The sequence below is a fragment of the Hylaeus anthracinus genome, unplaced genomic scaffold (assembly GCF_026225885.1).
Source record: "Hylaeus anthracinus isolate JK02 unplaced genomic scaffold, UHH_iyHylAnth1.0_haploid 11989, whole genome shotgun sequence".
NCBI lineage: Eukaryota > Metazoa > Arthropoda > Insecta > Hymenoptera > Colletidae > Hylaeus > Hylaeus anthracinus.
In genome coordinates, this window is record NW_026534337.1 from 14,095,047 (window position 1) to 14,115,198 (window position 20,152).

At 30.9% G+C, this 20,152-nt stretch overlaps 3 protein-coding genes across 27 annotated transcripts in view; 2 read left to right on the top strand and 1 right to left on the bottom strand.

Annotated features, from left to right (window-relative positions):
* Positions 1-2,503, top strand: part of LOC128887757 (putative transcription factor capicua) — a 56,955-nt gene extending 54,452 nt beyond the window's left edge. For all 22 annotated transcript variants that reach the window (XM_054144013.1, XM_054144014.1, XM_054144024.1 and 19 more), the window contains one exon: positions 25-2,503. In XM_054144013.1, the coding sequence (XP_053999988.1) occupies positions 25-95 (71 nt within the window). In that variant the 3' untranslated portion in view covers positions 96-2,503. The remainder of the gene's footprint in view (positions 1-24) is intronic.
* Positions 2,504-7,892: 5,389 nt separating this feature from the next.
* Positions 7,893-12,693, bottom strand: LOC128887765 (D-aminoacyl-tRNA deacylase 1-like). Of its 2 annotated transcripts, XM_054144055.1 has the most exons (11): positions 12,497-12,647; positions 10,999-11,107; positions 10,561-10,660; positions 10,349-10,455; positions 10,117-10,278; positions 9,900-10,045; positions 9,571-9,805; positions 9,184-9,496; positions 8,802-9,103; positions 8,270-8,727; positions 7,893-8,197 (listed from the first exon to the last, which is right to left on the bottom strand). In XM_054144055.1, exons 3-11 carry the CDS (start codon positions 10,622-10,624, stop codon positions 8,032-8,034), a joined length of 1,953 nt encoding a protein of 650 aa, XP_054000030.1. In that variant the 5' UTR covers positions 10,625-10,660; positions 10,999-11,107; positions 12,497-12,647; the 3' UTR covers positions 7,893-8,031. The 2 variants fall into 2 exon arrangements, with proteins under 2 accessions (XP_054000030.1, XP_054000031.1); XM_054144056.1 differs by lacking the exons at positions 7,893-8,197; positions 8,270-8,727; positions 8,802-9,103; ... (5 more) ...; positions 10,561-10,660; positions 10,999-11,107 and adding exons at positions 11,133-11,571; positions 11,732-11,967; positions 12,059-12,149 and having other exon boundaries at positions 12,497-12,693.
* Positions 12,694-12,732: 39 nt separating this feature from the next.
* LOC128887761 (centrosomal protein of 152 kDa) lies at positions 12,733-19,852 on the top strand. Of its 3 annotated transcripts, none has more exons than XM_054144041.1 (12): positions 12,733-13,133; positions 13,475-14,348; positions 14,450-14,538; positions 14,618-14,818; positions 15,191-15,430; positions 15,533-15,705; positions 15,795-16,256; positions 16,335-16,657; positions 16,760-16,863; positions 16,936-17,913; positions 18,028-18,297; positions 18,388-19,852. In XM_054144041.1, the coding sequence occupies exons 1-12, from the start codon at positions 13,017-13,019 to the stop codon at positions 18,601-18,603; spliced, it is 4,047 nt and encodes a 1,348-aa protein (XP_054000016.1). In that variant the 5' UTR covers positions 12,733-13,016; the 3' UTR covers positions 18,604-19,852. The 3 variants fall into 3 exon arrangements, with proteins under 3 accessions (XP_054000016.1, XP_054000017.1, XP_054000015.1); XM_054144042.1 differs by having other exon boundaries at positions 18,034-18,297; XM_054144040.1 differs by having other exon boundaries at positions 12,736-13,133; positions 16,936-18,297.
* The last annotated feature ends 300 nt before the right edge of the window (positions 19,853-20,152 follow it).

Consider the following 20,152-nt stretch of genomic DNA (forward strand, 5'->3'; position numbering starts at 1 on the left):
TTATTACAATAATTACTCTCGTAGGACCATTGACTGCTCCACCTACATCGATGGGAGCTCCACATTCACTGCCTGTAAGCAGTAGTGGTAGCTAGCATCCACGTGCCAACTGTGATACTATGCATCCCCTTACTCCACAGCACGAGTACATCATTATCCATTGAAAAGGAAAGTTTTTATTGAAAAAATTGTTGATGTACAAGTTTTTGCGAGTTGTAAAGTGCTGCAAGGCTTTAGTGCAATTCGAACTTTGATGTAATCTGTTGCAGGTTACTTAAACAGGCATATCAAGGTGAGTTGATGTACACATATCAGTAAATTTTTCATATTGTATATAAAACTGAAGAGGAATCGAACGTTTTTCGACATTGCTAATGTTGACTTAATGTCGCGTGTTCGGATATCTGTGTTCCATTGGATAATGATATGTAAAATTGTGAAATGTTCGCGTAGTAAAGAATTTACTGTATTTTAGCAATGATAACGCTCATTAGGCAGTTAGAAGCTCAACTAACAAGCTTAATCATATTATATTGTTTGATAACAAAATGAAAAACAAATAATATAATCACATAGCAACGGTTTCGAGATATGTAATTCGAAAAAGGAAGAGCTTTCTATCAGAAGGAAAGACAATACTATTCTGCATTCTAAATCCAAAGATGATTTATGAACGGGTAAAGTGTAAAGAAGTATGGAAATTATTTTACTACAGTATGGAATCACAATTCATACTTACTTGTACAATTGCAAATGCATGACCGATATTTGTACATCGAAACACCTTGGCAGGATTATGAAAGGCCTAAGCCATTGTTAAACATTGTTAAAAATGTTATGAGATCCAGGTAGAAAGAAAGAGAGTATGCATGATATAGGATAATGAAGTTGCGCGCATGTGTAGGATGTGTCTGGGTATGTTTGAAAGAAAGAGGAAGAGAAAATCGTAATTAGAGAGTATTAGAATTAATGAAGCATTATAAAATGAAATCAGAGTTTATATACTTTAGTTATACTTTATATATGATATAGATGAAAAAGAAAAACTATAGAATGAAAACTGCGATAAATATTGCACAAAATTTATGTAATGCAGTAACAGATATGTTTATTTTACTTGTATATACTATGGCATGACTTGGAATGGGAGATATCTGGAGAGTTTAAAGTATCTATGATGCTATGTCTGAAAATTTTAAGACGGAAGCATTCTTTGGTGATTCATAGATTATAACAGTGGAGATAAAAATCGTGCCATTGTGCGGCGACAAACAAGGGAATGCATGCGTAATAAGTCCCTCGAATAGTAAAGAATTAATTGTTAGACACCACTTGATATAGATAATATCTAATATGTTTCCAATATTCTCGAAAGTACTTATCTACTGTTTTTAGAACTCTGCTGAAATTCAACGCGTTCGTGTGCATTTTATAAATATTTTAAAATTGGTCGACTTGTTCTTTTTATTATTTTTTTTTTTCTTGACCAATTTAGTTGTAAGCGGTTTTATATAGGCCGTATCTTTTTTTTTTTATTAATTTTTTTTGGCCCCTGACAAATTTATTTGTTTTTATCTTTAGCCCCGTTGTCGAATGCGTATAATTAAACATAGGTGAAATATATTTGCAAATTTAATGTTAATACACCGAACATCGAGATAGGAAATTAATGTCGAGAAGAGTTCTCTAGAGAACTTCAAATTTATTGAATAGGTTGTTGGGATTTGAATTTTGTTACTACGCTTTTTAATGGAACTCGTTGTTCATCATGCAAATTATATATTGTATTCCATTTATTTTAACGCATTTTATCGATAAAATTATTATTTTTATGTTACAGATAATTTCAGATCATGTTTGGTAATGCGTTGAATTTTAGTAGAGATTGTTGAATTTGGCTGTAAAATAGATTATGTAATTAGTGATATGTTTATGAAAAGCGCACCTTGAAAGGTTTAAAGTCTCGCGCCACGGCACGCATATTGTAGTTAGGATAGGAACAATGTCTATTCTACATATTTTGTAAATAGAAAAAAAATACAATACACTAACTGAGTATATATTATCAAATTTAGGGTACACCCGAAGTGGTAGAATATAGCATTGTAATTTGTAGAATAATAATTATATTGAAAGCGCAGGCAGGATTAGGATAAAACAATTACAAATTGTGGGCCTTCGTATGTCGTGGACTCTTGCACACGGGACGGTCCCCCCACCCTCCTCCAAAGTTAACCCTTTCCTAAAGTGTTAGGATATTATTATTTGTATATAATATAATTATATTAACCTCTTACCATTTCTCGATTTATTATTTTTTATGGAGCGTTAAACGCACCGGTGGCAAGCAATAACTTAAGAGAAGAGACACTTGAAATCTGCACTGATCACTTCTGTGAAAAAAAATACGAGAAGAGAGGGATTATTTTCCTCTAAACGGTCTTTTTCTAAAACTGTATTTATTATGTAAAAATATAATTTAATGTTCATATTCAGACGCTCATCAGTGAAACTTGTTAGAAAATATTATACCTTTTAAATGATAATATTCTCATTAATAGTTCGTAAGATATTCCTCCATTTTGTTTTTGCAAGATGCTTCATCACATCTATTTTATTATACATAATATTTTTAAATTGCTGCGTTAAGACTTGACAATCATACGTAAACGACAGCCTGATTGCACTTTTAACTTGCAATTTTTTCAGTATACTAGGTTCCATTTAAACAAAAACTTTTTTAACTGATGTTATAGATTGTATTGAAGCACAAGTTATCTTGACCTGAAGGTATTCAACATTTTTTTGTAAGTATATTATTTTATTATGAAAAATATTTTAGATACCATATATCTTTATTTTAGAGTTTCAATTTCCGCAATGTATATTTTATGTTAGCTGTATAATTTAATTTGTTACGTACAACTAATATAAAGAGACAGATAATAATCAACCGAAAGTAATCGTTTTTAATGAAAAATTTCGTATATTTCAGTCTGTAAATCATGGATGTTAGAAGATACTTTTAACATGTGTTAGTTAATTTCATGATCGATTAAATTATTGCCTATAATAGTTTTGTACGTACAGGAAGAGATCTTATCAGGGATCGGGTGTCTCTCGCACTTGCCCCTCTCAAAGAATTTAAGTGAAATATTATATTTTGTACTTGTGTAAACTAGTGAACTATTTTCCAGTATTGATAAGATTTTGAAAGTACTTTCATATTTTCTTCCTTTATTACATTTTTTTTCTTTTTTTTTTCTTTTTTTTTGTTAAAAATGGTGATGAAATATGTTCCGTGACTTAGCAGCCATACATGTGACTGTGATCTAGGAAAACAGAAGTAAAGTAAAGTGGCGGCTACTCTACTGGCATTTTCTTCACTGCATATAATTCTCTTCCTAACTCCTTCCTCCGAATCCACCTCTCCGTGTATAAAAAAAAAATACGCACTTAATCAAACCCCTTATTTGCACCTACTGTTTTCTTCGTAAGTTTTTTTTTATTATTATTACTATTATTATTATTATCATCATCATCATCATCCGCAGTAATGTATTTTTACTACGTTCTAAGCTGCTATCATTTATTATAGTCATTTTATTATTTCTTGTTTATTTCTGAAATATTTTTAAAATTGTTATATAATTATATACCAGTCACTGAACGATGTAAAAAAAAATATACCGAACATACGAGAAGTAACACTATACATAAAAATGGTAAAATGACATTGCGCACTACGATATACAGTGAGTCTTTGTTATGTACAGCATTGGTACACTGTACTAGAGAATACACGCATGTACATGCGTAAATAATAAAGTGTAATTGTACGAAAAATGAAGAACACAGTCAAGTATTTTACATTTTAAAATGCATATACATATATACATATTCGTATGCATATATATATTATACATACTGTAGGAAAAATTAATAAGGCTGAGGTATTAAAATCTGTACCAATCTAGACAATGCAGTCTGCAGTTGATTCATCAAACTCTGAAACAATTGTCAATAATTTCAATTCTATTGATCTTTTGAAGTGAATTTTTGCTATTTAATTCATACGAATTTATGGTGTAGCAATCTTAACGAGGTTTCATCATGTACATAACTCGAATTTCATATGTAAATTTTATTTAAGACCGAGAGAATTGTGATTATCTACGTTGCGGTATAATCTATGTAAATCTTGTTCTGCGTCGCTCATTCAAAACAAATTTTCTCACTTACAGAAGCGAAGTAACGATCGTTTGCTTGTGCGTTAAAATACTCGTTTAATATCATACTTTCGAACGTTTCCCCGTCTTTTACGAAGAGCATCCGCGGTCTCCATTTGCGACGTCGACGTTTCACGAGCTTGTACGATAAATAATAATAATAAAAATGAAAGAATACGTATTTTTCTTATCGACGATAATATTTGAATGTTTCGCTGCGAGGGAGGAGGGCGTGGTACTGTTCGCGCGGTTGTTTTCGAATTCGCAGTGTTGTAAACGAAAAAAATAAAAAGAAAAGTACAAGTGAAGACACGCGGATATTCTTGTCTGTCGGTTTGGTTGTATCGCGTTGACGCGCGGGAAATAAGAGAAAAGATGTAATGGCAAGTTTTACGAGAAATTACAGAGCCAAATGTCGCCCGTGATAGTAGTGTTACCTGCTAATAGGTTCGAACCTTTGAAAGTAAACGTAGTAGCATAACGTAGACGAAATTAATATAACGCTGATGAATACATCAAGGGGTAATAATTAGACTGCAGATGTTCGTGTAGGTTAGGTGGGAGAAAAGCGTATGTCTTTCATGCACTTAAAATATGCATACTGTGCAAGTACTCGGTATGTGCAATGTATATAAAATAATATGATAGAATAAGGGTATGGACATGTATAGTATTTTATTGCATGACTATGACGATGATTACAATCGTGACGGTAACTATAACGATTGTAACTGACTGTAACTGTGACGGAAACGGCTACGATGATTTTGACGATGGCTATTGACATCTACGCATTTTGCATATATCTTGCGTATATAATGCGTATAAAATATGCATTTACATGAACATTTGCAATCTGGTAATAATTACACGTAAAGGGCAGTGTTAAGTTAGGTTATGCATAGAATACTAAGCATTGGCAGTTTTGGACTTGTTTCTACCGTGATCGGATTCAAATAATACACGTTATACATACGTATGCAACATTTCCTTTTTATTGTTTAACATTTAAAGTACATTTACCGGCGTTTCAACGAAGAAAATAAATGCAAAGACGTTAATGTTTACGAAGTTATTCATTATACCGTGTATGGGGAGAGGCACGTATACATATACATATAACTATGCACATAATATTTTAAATATCAGAGGCAGTTAGACGTACGCTTAATTTTTCTTACCGCGATGAAGGATGTCTAGGACCCATAGTTTCATAAGGGAGTACTTAGTAATTTTGTATAACGAACGTCGTTTCTAGTATTGGTATTTGTACCATTAATGAAACGTTTCTTATTTAAATCACTTGTTAAAGAAGAATAAATATAGCTGCGTCTGTTACTAAGGAGAACCTGTTCCAAAATGAGTATACAAATCGATGGATAATATTGTTATTATACATCAAATCTATACTAATATTATCAAGCGTACACTAGAATATCTTAATATCAATTAATTTCGAATTTCTTTTTTTTTTCTGAGATCTTCCTTTTCCAACGTTAAATTTCATTGAAGGCGATGACGTAAGATTTGTATCAGAACAACGCTCACTTTGGTACATTCTATATATTTCATGTATAGATATATGAATTGTAAATTCGCGTACAAGGCGTGCAGACGATTGGTCACGATTGGCAGATTTTAACTCCGATGCCCTTATATTCGAGTACCAGTTGGACCAAATTGCGAGTACGGCCATTTTGACTTACAAATCCGTTACATTTTCTAAAGAAGGATTTGAACGACGCGATGCATTAGTATAACAAAGGCAACGTGTATAGTCGCTCTTACGATAAAATTAAATCGGAGAACATCGCAAGAGATTAATACGTATTTGTAGACGAGAGTCCACACTGGTTTGTCATATTTGTCTTCTAAAGAAATGTACATCGACGTACCCCTCCTGGTCGCCATTGTATTTGATCAAACGTGTCGTTTTTCAACGACAATTTATTTCTTTATACTGAATCTGACAATGGTACGCATTGATGGACTATTTCGTATGCTTTTTTCAGGGCCTTCGCGTTTAAAGACGTTAGATCCCAAGTGTATTATTGCAAATGCAATTATCGGGCATTCCAATTTGTTAATCTCAAATCGTACCTGAGTATATAGAGTGACAGAAAAATCTTGTGTGGCAAGAAATCGTTGCAAAGTTGTCGTTTACCCATGTACTTCTATTGATGAACTTCTTTTCAAAGTAAATCGAATTAATGCAACGGCGCTGATAATTGACACTTTCAGTGAAGTGCACAAAGAAATGTTGTTTCCAACGTACACGGAGATTAATTGTTCTTGGGGAAACATTATTTAAGGGCCTCTGTACATTAATATTAGTATATATGTATAAGCGACAAAAAAAATCTTAGCAGATTACCAATTACCAATAACGAATTATCAGAAAGCAGATGCATATGGAATATTATTCGCAAGAAATATTCTTCATGCATATGAAGTCTGATGTCTGATTATAAAATATTGAACAAGTGTTATCGAATAAAATGTAATCTGTGTTGACAATCGCCGACGTTCTAACTTCTAAAAACCATCGACAGGTGAATATTATATCTCGGGGTTATTTAAAATATTTAATCGCGACACGGGAGGATACGGAACGTACTTGAACTCTTCAGAATGTGAACCTGTGCAAGAATTGCCTTTGTCTGATGAGCAGACAGTTTATGATTACAGTTTGTGTGATTACGATTGAATAACATCGAAAGTGGTATTTGATGAAAATAATTATAAAATTGGAAGAAACAGATGGTAATTGTTTAATTGTTTCCTTGTATTTTATTGCCATAGCATTGAAAGATTCGACACTGTTTACGGATGAAAGTGTGGAATTTATTCTGTACATACACAGTTCGATACTTGCTTCAAAAATGCGTTATTATCTGTGCAAACAAGTGTATATACGGGATACGTGTACTACCATTATTTATCAAGGACATTATCGATAAGTTCTCCCTGGTTTTTTCATCGAGAGATCGTTAATACATGCCAAATGTCGCCACGTTTAATTATTCTTTTTGTACATAATGCATGTAGCATAAACTGAATTATAAATAAATACGACGGAATATGTAAAAAAAAAATGCGTGCAAAATAATTTTTGTTATTAATTTCGAAGTAGTCGAATCTGAAGTAAAAATAAGAAAAAATAAATCTTGACGAGCATTTACGAGATTTCTTCGATATCGAAAACATAAGTTCAAATATATAGTGGCAATATTATTAATCAATGTATTAAAGTGTACATCATACTTTGTACAGCATATGTCAACAAAGAGCTTCATTAACCTCCTCAGTTGTCCACATATGCCAATTATACATATAATTGTAAGATTATAAGTCATATAAATTAATCATCAAATTTATATTTTACTGTTCTAAATCTGGTACAACCATATAATGTTTTCTAAACTACCACTATGATTTTTGGTCCAGGAAATTGTAATAATATACACATGTTAGAAATAGAAAGTATAATTTATATTTCTTTAAAAATCTTTACATAAACTATATCTTAAATTTTTATATTAATTTCTAGAATGTTTGTATATATTGCATCAAGTTAAATTATATACACAACATGCGGAATGTTATATTATTTTACAATACTAAATCTATATTCTGAAAAAATATGAAAATGGAAACGATTAATCTATTTAAAAATTTATCATAAATTTAGGTTTAATTGTCAAACATATAATTAATAATGTATATCTTCTACATACCGTTTGAAACAGCATTGGAATACAGGCAAGTAACTAAATTTTAGGAAATTTAACTGACAAATTAATTAATGTTTTACTTTATTCAATTCTTCCGTAGTAAAACGTAATACTGTAGAGATAGCATTTAGCATATGACGTTTGCTGGAAACATCATTTGTAGTTAAATAATTAATAAAAACGTTTTTTAGATATTCAAGGTTAGCGCCTTCCCTAGATTTGCACGCTTCTAGCCTAAAATGTGAAGTACATGTATATGTATATATTTAATCAATATTTATCATTTGTATGAATTGTGAAATTTACCTGGCAATCTTTGCTTGAAAAACTTTTGTTTCTTCCTTTTGTTTCTCTTTTACATGAACAATTTCTCTCTGTTTCTCTCGTAATGAAGCTTCTAATTCTAAAACTTTCCTTCTGGAAGCTGATACCTGGACCTCCCGTCTTGCTAATTCCTGGCTATAATGTAATATCGGAGGACTATCGCTTGTTAATAATCCTGTTACCAGGTCACCGACTGGTTCGCTTCTTCTTTCATATTTTGGAGCAACTATTTCATCTCCAATAGTCTTCTCTTTCTTAGGTAATATTGCATGGAAGGATGTTTTCAAAGTTAATATCTCTTTGTCCTTCTCTTCAATTAGGGCCATTGATCGTTCTCGTTGACGTAATAATTGCTGCTCCAATGTAGATATTTTGTTGCGATATTCGTTGTCTTTTTGTAGCAACATATGCTCCAGTTTTGCACGTTCATCTTGAAAGGACTGCAAAAATAATATTTTTAATTTAGTTTACAAGTAACAATAATTTGAAGTCAAAAACAAAAAATGAAACTTGCATTCTTCTGTTGTTCTAAATTTAATCGTAGTTCTGTTTCCTTATTCATGATCTCATTATTTAAAATACGTATCCTTTCTTCTAAATTATTATTGTGCGATTTTAAAAGCTGCAATTGCGTTTTATTATTTTTGTCGTGCGCCGTCATGTTTTGACTCTGAATATTATGAGCCATATTTGCATTATTGTATTTGTATATCATTTGCTGTTTGTAATCTTCAAATTCTTGCAAAAGATTGTCATATTTTTCCTTGTAATCGACAATTTGTTCCTTGTCATACAAATCTAAACTACGTAGCAGTGCTACAAATAAAATGTATCGGTAACTGTTTTTAATAAAAATTAATTCATATTTTCAGTTATTAAACATAGAATTGACTCACATTTAACGTGTGCCGATTCATTCTTCTTATTGTCTAAATCTAACAATTTCGTATAGAGGCTTTTTATTTTAGAAATTATTTCGTCTGGTTCATTGTTTAATGTAAGATAATCGTTGCGCTCGGTGTCTTGCAAATTCATTAACTGGTCTTTCAATTTCTGAATAGCTTGTTGATCTTGTTGTCTGAGCCTATCATAGCTACCAACAATTTCAGAAAGTTCAGCCAGTCTTGCTTCTAATCCTGCCACTCTCGTTTCATGAGTCAACACCAAAACTCTAGCTTGTTGCTCTGCAGCAGCAGCTCGTTTTTGCTCCTAAAGAATAAACTGATGATTTTAGATTCAATTGCAGCATACGAACGTCGTAATTTAATATTTTTCAGAATTACTTCACGTATCGCGTTTAGATGCTGTTTCTTCATAACAGCCATTTCGGATTGGAGCGAGAGTAGAATTGGAGGTGTCTCTTTAGCTCCTTCCTCTGCTTGTTTAAGCTTGTTTCTAGTAATTTCCAATTCAGCTTCCAGTATTTTGCATTGTGTCTTATTTGCAAACTGACTTTTTACTTGCGCTTCTAATTGTTCTTTACTTCGACGCTCATCGTACACTAACTTCTGAAGTTCTCTAAAAAGACAACAAAAGGAACGAATTTAATACCTTTTTTTTGTAGAATATTTAAGTTATATATTTTGTTTAGTTAATCATATTTACCACTTACTTTATCATTTTAGCATGATCAGCTTGTTCTTTTTCTCTCTCATGACGTTCCATTATCAATTTACATTTTACATGTTCAATTTCGGAGTAATTTGTAGTTTGCGCCTTTTTCAATTTTTCCTTCAAATCTTTGACCACTTTCTCATACTGTTAAAGTTTGATCTTTAATATACGTATGTATGCGTCAAGTATAATTAACAAGAGCGGTGCAAACGTACCTCGTCTCGTTCGTTTCTCAGTTGTTTCTTGTCTAACTGAAAATTTGCTTCCATTTTCGATTTTTCCGCTGAAAGAGTGGCTAAGGAATTCATTAAAGTATCCAACTGACTTTTTAATTTTTCCACCGTTTCTGTGTTCTCGTCTGTTTGAATTCCTCGCGACTGAAAGTAAATATTTAAAATTATTATTTACGGTAAATAATAATTCGATATTATTTTAATATTATTATACTTGTAAATTTGGAGACTCGATGTTTCCAGTATTTGTAGCTTTAGATTTACACAGTTCCGGATTTCCAGCATTTTCCACTTGTTCTCTTTCTGAAGAATCTGATTTTTCTAATATACAATTTTTTGCTATTATTAAAAGATCGCCACTAATAGATAATTAAAATATTCGCATTTCTCTAGTGCAATATTAATGCAATTATTAATAGAACATACCTTTCGAAATTTCATCTTCAACATTTATTGCATCTGTTTCTTTCTGATCAGTAGCATCTTCCATTGTATCTCAATCAATTATTAAGAGATTGAAAAATGTCTAAAAAGTAGTATTTAAATTTTGTACAAAATCGACTATTTATTTTAATGATATTTTTCTATATTCTAAAGCAGAGTTGGACTAATTTTTATTTAAATAATAATGTTGGTTATATAGAAATTAATACTGCGATTTTTGATAATTGAAACTGAAATTGGTTTTTTAAGAAAAATACAAATATGAGTAATGTAGCCCCCAGGAACTGTAGCTATGGTTTAGCAGGTGGGCCTCAATAAACTATTGGTATCCCTAATGGGAGAATCATAAAGAAAGATATCTAAGCAAATGTAAGCCTTATGAATAAAACAACTGACTTGAAAAATGTAGCTGGTACTTACTTCAATATTAACAAATAATTGCTTGGATGTCTTCCACACAAAAGTCCTCAAAAAGTTGAGTGTTTGAACTTGAACTTATGGATTTTTTTTCAATAGATAAAACGGTCGTCTAAAGATAAACACATTTTTTTATTGCAAATAACGTTTATTAGAATGACACAAAAATATGTAGATTTAAAAACAGTAATTGTACATGATCACATTTCTATTTTTGACAGCAAAATGCATGTGTTCTTCAGCTGATTAAACATTATGGTATACGTTATTTGGTATCATAATAACATGTGTTATATAAGCAGTTCACTATAAAAGCAATAAGGGTCCATTTTTGTGTTTTAAATAAAATTTAATATTTGCTAATTCAAAATTATATACTATTAGACAAAAGTTGAGCAGTTTATCTGTATATTAGGTAAATAATTTTCATTCATTTATTATCTTTAAATTTTTATTAAGATTCGTCATGTTGATTACACTGATTTGATTCATTAGATTTAATTGGAGATTCTATTTCTAATGTCACAGGCCCGCTGTTTTGTATATTAACTTCCATCATTGCACCAAATTTACCATCTGTAGAAAGTAGTTAAAAGAATGAATGTATTATTGCTAGGAATCCATAGTTAATAATACTTTGGTAATATTATCTTTCAGTTAAATTCTAATATAACAATATATCACAATAGATGATATCTTTTATAGGAAATAATTTGCTTATATTAGCTGTTATTACCTTTGATTAATTTTGGTTTATAATTTTTACCAAGTTCAACAAGAAATTTATTATAAAATGATTCTGACTCTTGTGCAGGCATAGCCCTATGGAAGTCTAATCTGTTTCCCTTTAAATTATGGTATAATGTAAATTGACTAATACATAATATTTCATATTCTTTGTCCATAACATTGGCACTCCATTTTTTACCACTATCACCATCAAAAATTTTAGTATTCAGTACTTTTCTTACTCTAAGGAAAACAATAATGTATTTCTTATTTCATAGAATGAAACTGTGTTCTTCAGATAATTACAATATAAAACAAATATATTATTTATTACATATATTTCATGTCTTCCATTGAGTCGTCTCTTTTGATACCAATTAAGACGCAGAGACCATTCCCAATGCTACTAATAATTTCACCTTCAACTGAAAAATTATGCTACAATTGTATCGATACTACACAACTATACAATGATAGCAGCATTAAAAGGTAAATAAATTCTAATGTAAAGCATCACCAAAAGTTCATGAAATATTTTATGATATCGTACACATATATACGTATCTTTTACACGATGAATTCTCGTATTTGAAAAATTAAAAAGAACAAAATATGTACAGTAACTGGTCTATCAAATATAACATAATGTTAACATATATATTTTTTTATTTTATAAACTTAACGATCGGTAAATTCCCTTTTGGCTCTTATTTATATTTTAATGGACGATAATTTTGTTATTACAATAAAACACGTATAACCTAATCATTACCTGAAACGCTAGCTTTTGTCACTCGTTGTATTACTGCTTTCATATTGAATGGAACGCCTTCTTATATCGTGGAAGTAATCGTTGGCAGCGTATTGACAGAAGTTAATTCTTTATTGTTCAATATTCTTTTAAGAAAATACGCTACTACGAGATACACTACTACTAGTAATATCCAACGAACGAACCAATAGGAAAGTCGGTGCATTCGGAAAGCTTATTTCCGCGTATAGACTTCCTGTAGTGCAGTTTGACTTTTCAAAGATTGTTTACAAGCAAATTGCAGAGTGCATAATCGTTGAAAAGGCCTAATAATCTCGGGGTTGTTTGTCGTGGACTTACCGAGATTAATGAAAAATGACCTTATTAAGACTTTGTAATGTATTACGGAACGTGAGATGGTAGCTCGAACTAATTTTCTATGACCCACTTGTTGCGTTTAGGTTATGGTGTTATAAACAAAAATATGTTGGGCATAAATGTTTGGTTTTCATGATCAGTTCTTGTATGCCAGACGGTAGGGATGGAGGGCCCAGGTCTGAGCTTGTTTCAAGGCTCGGAAAGTATACGATTAAATGCAAGTACGCAAGGCTTAGAAGAGGATGAAGAACAAGAAGACATCAAGCGACGTAACATGGAGGTGTATCTTACTTTATGTTAACTTACCTCTGTCTAAGTTTATTATAAGATGTTATCTCCAGTCTTCTCTAGAAATATGAACGATTGATAATTGTTTACAATGTTGCCGACTTCAATGATTTCAACAACTTTGTAGTATCATGAAACATTAAGCATTTTAGAATGATGAATTTGTCGCTTGCTTTTAGCTTCCAAGGTATATCTATTGGAGTAAGAATACTTCAGCAAAAAGGCTGTTGAAGTTGGCAAAGTTGGTGCTATTATAAATAATTGCCAAACAATTTGATTTAAAAATAATTTATTTTAAAGACTACAATAATAATACAAGTTTTGATATTTCAGATCAAAGACCTCCTGACAAATGCATTCGATGACTTAGAGGAGGAGGACGACATTAGTTCTGTGAATAGCAGTCATTATCGAGATAGTACTAAGGAAGCAGAGGATTCGAATGTAGAAATAAATTCTTGTGCCCAAGGTGTCGTATCACCTAATAGCCAAACGGTGTCACAGTTACAAAAAGAATTTGGGATTTATGATCATGTTGAAAATTCAAACAACTATGACAATGCTATGACAAATCATAGGTCAGAGTTAGAAATTGGCCCTTCAATCTCTGACGTACAAAGAGATTTTAGCGCGTACGATCAAACCGATATACCATATTCTAAAAGTAATAGGAGTAATGATCTGCATAATGCTGCTACCGAAACACCTTACGAATTGGCGAGACCGCTGAATTCTGGATTTCCTAAAAATTTAAGACCTCAAATTGACGAAGAATATACTTTTAATGAAAATTATCCATATAATTATCAAACACCAGCTAATCATTATGTTGCTCAAAATAAAACTTATTCGAATAATGGTTATATCGATGGTTACGAAAATAGTGTACAATCTAAACAAATTCATGACTTCGGAGGCGGTGATAATGTTACTTCCGATCACATAAATCATTGCTACAAAGCAAGTCCAAACGGTAGGCCACTGGATGACTGTGTAGCTTATAAAACTGCCGAGTACGATAGTAAAGAGCAGTTAGAAGTTTTATATACAGTTCGAATGAGAGAAATTAAAAAATTAACAGAAGAAATGCAACAATTACAATTGGAGAGAGAAGAAGAAAAAAGTCAGCTCAGTAGAAAAATTACACTTTTACAAGCGGAAATAGAAAGATCAAGCATGTCGAGGAATCAAACGCAGCATGCTCTAGGTAAGATGTAATAAAATGCGATGGTCGCGTATACATATAATAGATAATAGATAATAGAATAAATAGATATAAATGGATTATATAAACTCAATTTCTTATAGTTGATGCAAAAGCTGAAATTGCCGATCTCCACAATCAAATAACATCGTTAAAAGAGAAGAATGCAGTTTTAGAAAAAACTAATCAAAACGTAAGAATCCTTTTGCGTTTTGTAATTTGTCCTTATTATTGCGTCTTAACTTATTGTTTATTTTAATTATAAATTTTAGACAACAGAGGAACTAAATATTGCAAAAGATTCTGTTGCAGAATTGCAACAGAAAATAGCTGTATTAGAAAGAGTACAAGCATTGCAAACGAATGACAAAACACACGAAAAATTTTTAAAGCAGGCACAAGAGAAACATGCAGTTGAAATAAAAAATATGCAGACACAAATAAATGTTCTCACGGACAAACTTAATACAAAGGTGTTTATAAATTTATACTTAATATTTATACATACTTGTTTTTAGTTTTATCGTATCACATTTGACTGAAAAAGAAACATTTTGATTTATTTGTAATTTTTAAATATATGTAAATATGTATAACAGCAATATTTGTCATAGCTGCTCAATGTGGATACCAACGCTCTTTGTATACGGGCAAGTTTTTGATATTGTATTTTTTAAAGTTTAAACAAAACATTCATTGTTCATAAATAATTATGTTGAGTTTTAGTTCGTAATTCATTTTTAAACAAAATTAAAAATATTGTATGACAAAATTTATTACAAGAAAACATTTTTTCATACAGTTTATTAAACAGTGTTTAATATTTACTTTTTTTTTATTAACAGGAAACATCGTATGTTGCTTTGGAAAATAAGTTAGCTGATGTACGAAGAGCACATGAGATGCTTATGGTGGAGAAAGGGGATACTATGAATCGTCTAGCACAAGCATTAGAAGAAAGCCAAGCACAATGCCATAATCTCATGGCTACAAATAATGCTCAACATTTAATGCAACTTCAAACACAAATTAAGATTCTAACCCAAGAAAAAGAGGAAATGCAAAAAGTGATTCAAGAATTACAGGTATGAGCTAATTGATGATTACAGGAAAAAATGTATAGAAGATATATATTTGTGTCTAGACTGAATAAAGAAAGTTATATATAAATAAAAATGTATTTACAGAACAAATTAGAGGTAGCAAAAAGTGACGTAGCACAATACGATTCGTTATTAACGACAACTTTAGAAGAAGAATCCGATTCTATGAGACAAATGAAGTTAGGTGAACTTCACAATAGATCGAAATCAAAGCCATCCGATGATATGGCAAATAAATTAAGGGGGGAATTACAAAGGTAGTTGATGTTTACCTCAAATATTATTATGTTGCTCAATCGTCGTTCAACATAACATCTACTTCTAATACCGCATTATTAATTTTTAGGTGTTTAGCTGGACACGCTGTTAAGAGAAAGGAAATAACTCGATTAGAGAACACTTTATCGCAAAAAGAAAAAGAAGTTGACAAAGCTTTAACAGTAGCTGATATGTGCAGGCAAGAAGCGGCTCGATACGCTAAACGTGTTAACGAGTTGGAGCAAGAACTTAAGTCTGTACTTACAGATCAAGCTGTAAAAGCGAATGCTCAAATACAAAAGTTATCTAATCATTTAAGCGATGTAAAGAAACAATACGAATCACTAAGAGAAGAAAAAGTCGGATTGGAGCAAAAGTTAGAAGAAACGTTAGCGATTAATCAAGAAACGCTTAAGAAGTTACACCAAGAAAGTGTAAATCAGCAAGAAAAAGACGCCATTGACGAGTACAATAAAGAGTATTTAGAGATACATGCTAAGGCTGTAGAAAGAGTTAGACAAGAGGCACAAATTGAAGTAGTGCAATTATCGTAAGTATGAGTATGATGGCGGTGTTAAATTGTATTTAGAACATTAAAAATATATACAATTTATGTATTAATTTTTAGCGTGCAATTGGAACAAACGCAGAAAGAGTTGGATCGCGTTAAAGAATTGTATATAGACGTCTGTAGTACAAAGGAACAGTTAATAAGTGAACACAAGTCTGAAATCAAAATGTTAAAAGAAAAATATGCTAATCTAGAAGAACGGGAAAATGATATTGAGAAATACAAACATGACTTGCGGGCCCAAGTAAAAATAGCAGAAAAATTGACAAAGGAATGTGACATGTATAGAGCTAAAATAATTGAATTAGAAAAAAATTTAAGCCATGAAAGAAAGAAAAAAGAAGAATACACAAAGAAAATTCATCAAGAAATCGAAAGAGGTAAATATCATAAATAAGTATAATATTATAAATAAATAAAACTTGAATATTCTTTATTGGGATTAATATTAAAACAAAGTTTTACCGATATGATATTTACAGCTAAAGAGGAAGCATTAAAAGAATTACGCAATGCTTATCCTAATCAAGAAATAAGTGTTCTCTTGCCAGATCATTGTTCCGAACATTTAGAGAAAATTAATCAGGTAGGTATATTCTAAGAAAAAATTATTTTATCCATGTAATTGTTTAATTTCTCAAATTTGATGTACTTACAGCTAGAAGAAGATTGTAAGCGGTTAGAGGAAAAATTGCATGCTGCAGTTGACGTACATAAAAGAATGTCGGAATATCAATCTGAATTAGATGATTCCAGATTGAAAATAGCACAAATAGAAATTTCTCAAGAGTCGTGGAAAAAGAAATACGAAAACGCAGTAAGCGAAAGAAATGATCTACTTAGTAAAATTTCTCAGCTCGAGTCAACTTTATCGAGTAGTAAGAGAAATTCTAAAATGGACGATTCCGATGATGTCAAACTGAAAGTAACTCGATATCAAGTGGAAAACGAAGCTTTAAAAAAAGAATGCGAAGATTTGTCTAGCGAAAGAAATATTTATAAGGATAAAATTTCCCAATTAGAAGCAGAATTATCGGAAGCCAAGAAGATAATTGGAAATTTTGAGAGTAGGTTCAGAAAAAGTAGCGAAGTCTCTTTAACTTCGAAATGTGAATTGGAAAAAGAACTCTCTCATTACAAAGATTTGGTAACGCAATTAAGTAGCAAAATAAGTATTTTAAAAGCCGGAAGAAAGGGTGATCTAGTTATGGAGCAAAGAACTAGACAATTAGAACAAGATTTACAAGGGAAAAACGAAAAGCTGGAAAGATTAAAAGATTTCGAGAAAATAAAAGAAGAAAGGGATCAACTTGTCCAAAAATTAAAATATCAAGCGAAGCAGTTTGAACAGTATGTTAAAAATCAAAAACAGGTGTCCGCTGAATTAAATTTATCGCCACGCAGTTGTGGCGACGGTACTGATTTTCAAAAAATAAAAGAAATCATGATAAAGGAAGTTCGCGAAGAGATGGAGCAAAAAGTAGTTGAAGAGCTTAGAGGTATTGAAGAACATCATCGAGAGAAGAGAAAGGAATTAGAAGAAAAATATAAAATAGTTTTATTAGAACTACAAACCAAATGTAATGAAAAGGCACAGGAGGTGGAAACTTTGAAAGAAGCTATGATCTCGGAAAAGGTAAAAATTCATTCATCTTTCAAAGCAAAGGAGCAATTTGTTTGTCAAATGATTGAATCAAAATTTGAAACTTACTACAAAGAATTGGTAGCTCGAAAGTTGAAAATCGAAAAGTTACAGGAAGAATTAAATCAAAAAGAAAACGATGTTGAGGAGGAAAGAAATCTAATGGCTCAAGTAATGACTAAATGGGCTGCAGAGATTAGGGAAATAAAAGATAAAGAAGTTGAGATGAATGATAAGTTACGAGAATTAAAGGAGAGTGAATCACATTTGAAAGCAGAAATAGATACACTGAAAGACAAGGAGAAAGAAATGAAAACTAATATTGATACGTTAAAACATAAGTATCAGTCAGCAAAGAAAACGGCAAATAATTACAAGGTAATTACGTAATGTCAAAATAAATGAAGAATGCTTTTATGCATTTTATTAACTTTTATTGTTTCAATATTAATACACAAATTATTGTAGGAGCATGCGGAAAATAAGGAGAAGTTCTTATTAAGTGAATGTAAACGTATAGAAGAAGGGTATAAAAGAGCCATGAATCAAGTACAACAAAAACTTGAAGCAATTGTTAGTACTCAAGAAGAACAAGTAGCGACTAAGCTTAAAGAGCTTGAATGTCAGTATACCGAAAGAATGGAACAAATGCGACTTACACTGAAGTACAAAAATAAATGTTGAAGTATGTATTAATATTTTAGTATGCAATATAGCTTTCGTAGTTTAAAAGCAAAACGTAGTTAGAAGAGGCTAGATATTTTTTAATTTAAAGCACTTTATTGTACAACACTGTAGTAGAAGATTTTTATTTTAGGGACCAATAAGTTAAAATTGATATATGTACATTGATAGAATTATTAATATTTGTTTGCTGTACAACAGTAAATAATACAGCAAACATTAATGTAATTTTAAAGGCAAATACGAAAGTACAATTTCCCGGTTAATTAATATAGAGTAATAGTTAAATATTAAAATCTATATGTTAGTTGAAAAAAAACTGAAATTGTAAAAAGAGAAAAGAATTATACATTAATCATTTCATAACTTTATAAATTATCTAGATTTAAATCATAAACGAATACTCCCGAATAAGTAAGATAGAAACTTTTAGTCGCGTGTTTTCAATAAACATTATGACATAATATTATAATGCAAGACTGGATCATTACTAGATCTTTTTTTCTTACGAAGTGGGTAGAGTTCTCATAGAGTTTAAGAAAGATTAAGTTGTAGTAGCAAAATAAACATACTTTTCTTGTGACTAAGGATGTCAAAGTATACCCTTGAGTATTAAGAAACTGTTCGAAAAGTGTGTACTGACATTTGATTAATATATGGAAATTGGAAAAGTTTCTGTCGGTCTAGTATTCAGAAATTCGAGCTTGACAAATCTTTTGTTAATTTTATCTCATTTTTGAACACATATATATGAAATGTTTTGTACAAACTAATACATATAAATATCTTGTAAATGAAGTAAGAAGCCATAATTTTTTTTAATCTTATAATTTATTTTATAAGATTATTCATGCGTGTAATATACTCATAAGTAATTATCAAACTACAGACTGCTGCGATTACTTTTATTTCATGAAACTTTTTATAGTAATTTTAAGGCTAGTTCTTATTAAGCATTCTTTTACTCTCAAAAATATTCTCGAAACAAGTGTTATGATTTAAAATATATATTTTGGAAATTTATCTTATCCCGTTTAAAACTCATGACATTTAGACATTATCTATTGTACATTATATACTATTAATTTTACCGGTGTCATCATCGTTATGTTTTGATAATAATGATCTTTGATAATAGTATAATTATTAAATCATCACTAAATAGAGAGTATTATTAATATTAGTTATGTATTTTTGTATGTAGAGTGAATTAATTTATTTTTTGTAATAAAGAATTTATGTCAGTGTCTATTAGTTACTTTATTCAGATAAACCGAAACCATTTCCCTTTATTTCCTGGTGCATTTCCCACTAACTTCTCTTCATTTCCTAACAAATTTCCCTTAAATTTCCTTCATTTTCTATGACATTTCACTTTAATTTCCCTTCATTTCCTGGGATATCTACTATTAATCTTTCCATTGCAAATCCCTTTGCTCAAAACTTCAACAATGTTGCAAATCGCCACCCGCAGAATTCAACAAAGTTGGAAGTTCAACATTGGTGCAAATCGCTCCCGCGCGAATTCGACAATGTTGCAAGTTCGACA

Bases quoted from the DNA above. Each gene is read 5' to 3' on its own strand.
- LOC128887761 (XM_054144040.1), top strand. From the start codon at position 13,017: ATGGAGGGCCCAGGTCTGAGCTTGTTTCAAGGCTCGGAAAGTATACGA. The intron at 16,864-16,935 runs GTAGGTATATTC...ATGTACTTACAG, and splicing joins ATTTAGAGAAAATTAATCAG to CTAGAAGAAGATTGTAAGCG. The intron at 18,298-18,387 runs GTAATTACGTAA...AAATTATTGTAG, and splicing joins AAACGGCAAATAATTACAAG to GAGCATGCGGAAAATAAGGA.
- LOC128887765 (XM_054144055.1), bottom strand. From the start codon at position 10,624: ATGGAAGATGCTACTGATCAGAAAGAAACAGATGCAATAAATGTTGAA. The intron at 9,104-9,183 runs GTGAGTCAATTC...TTTTATTTGTAG, and splicing joins TGAATCGGCACACGTTAAAT to CACTGCTACGTAGTTTAGAT. The intron at 8,198-8,269 runs GTAAATTTCACA...TTCACATTTTAG, and splicing joins TTTCAAGCAAAGATTGCCAG to GCTAGAAGCGTGCAAATCTA.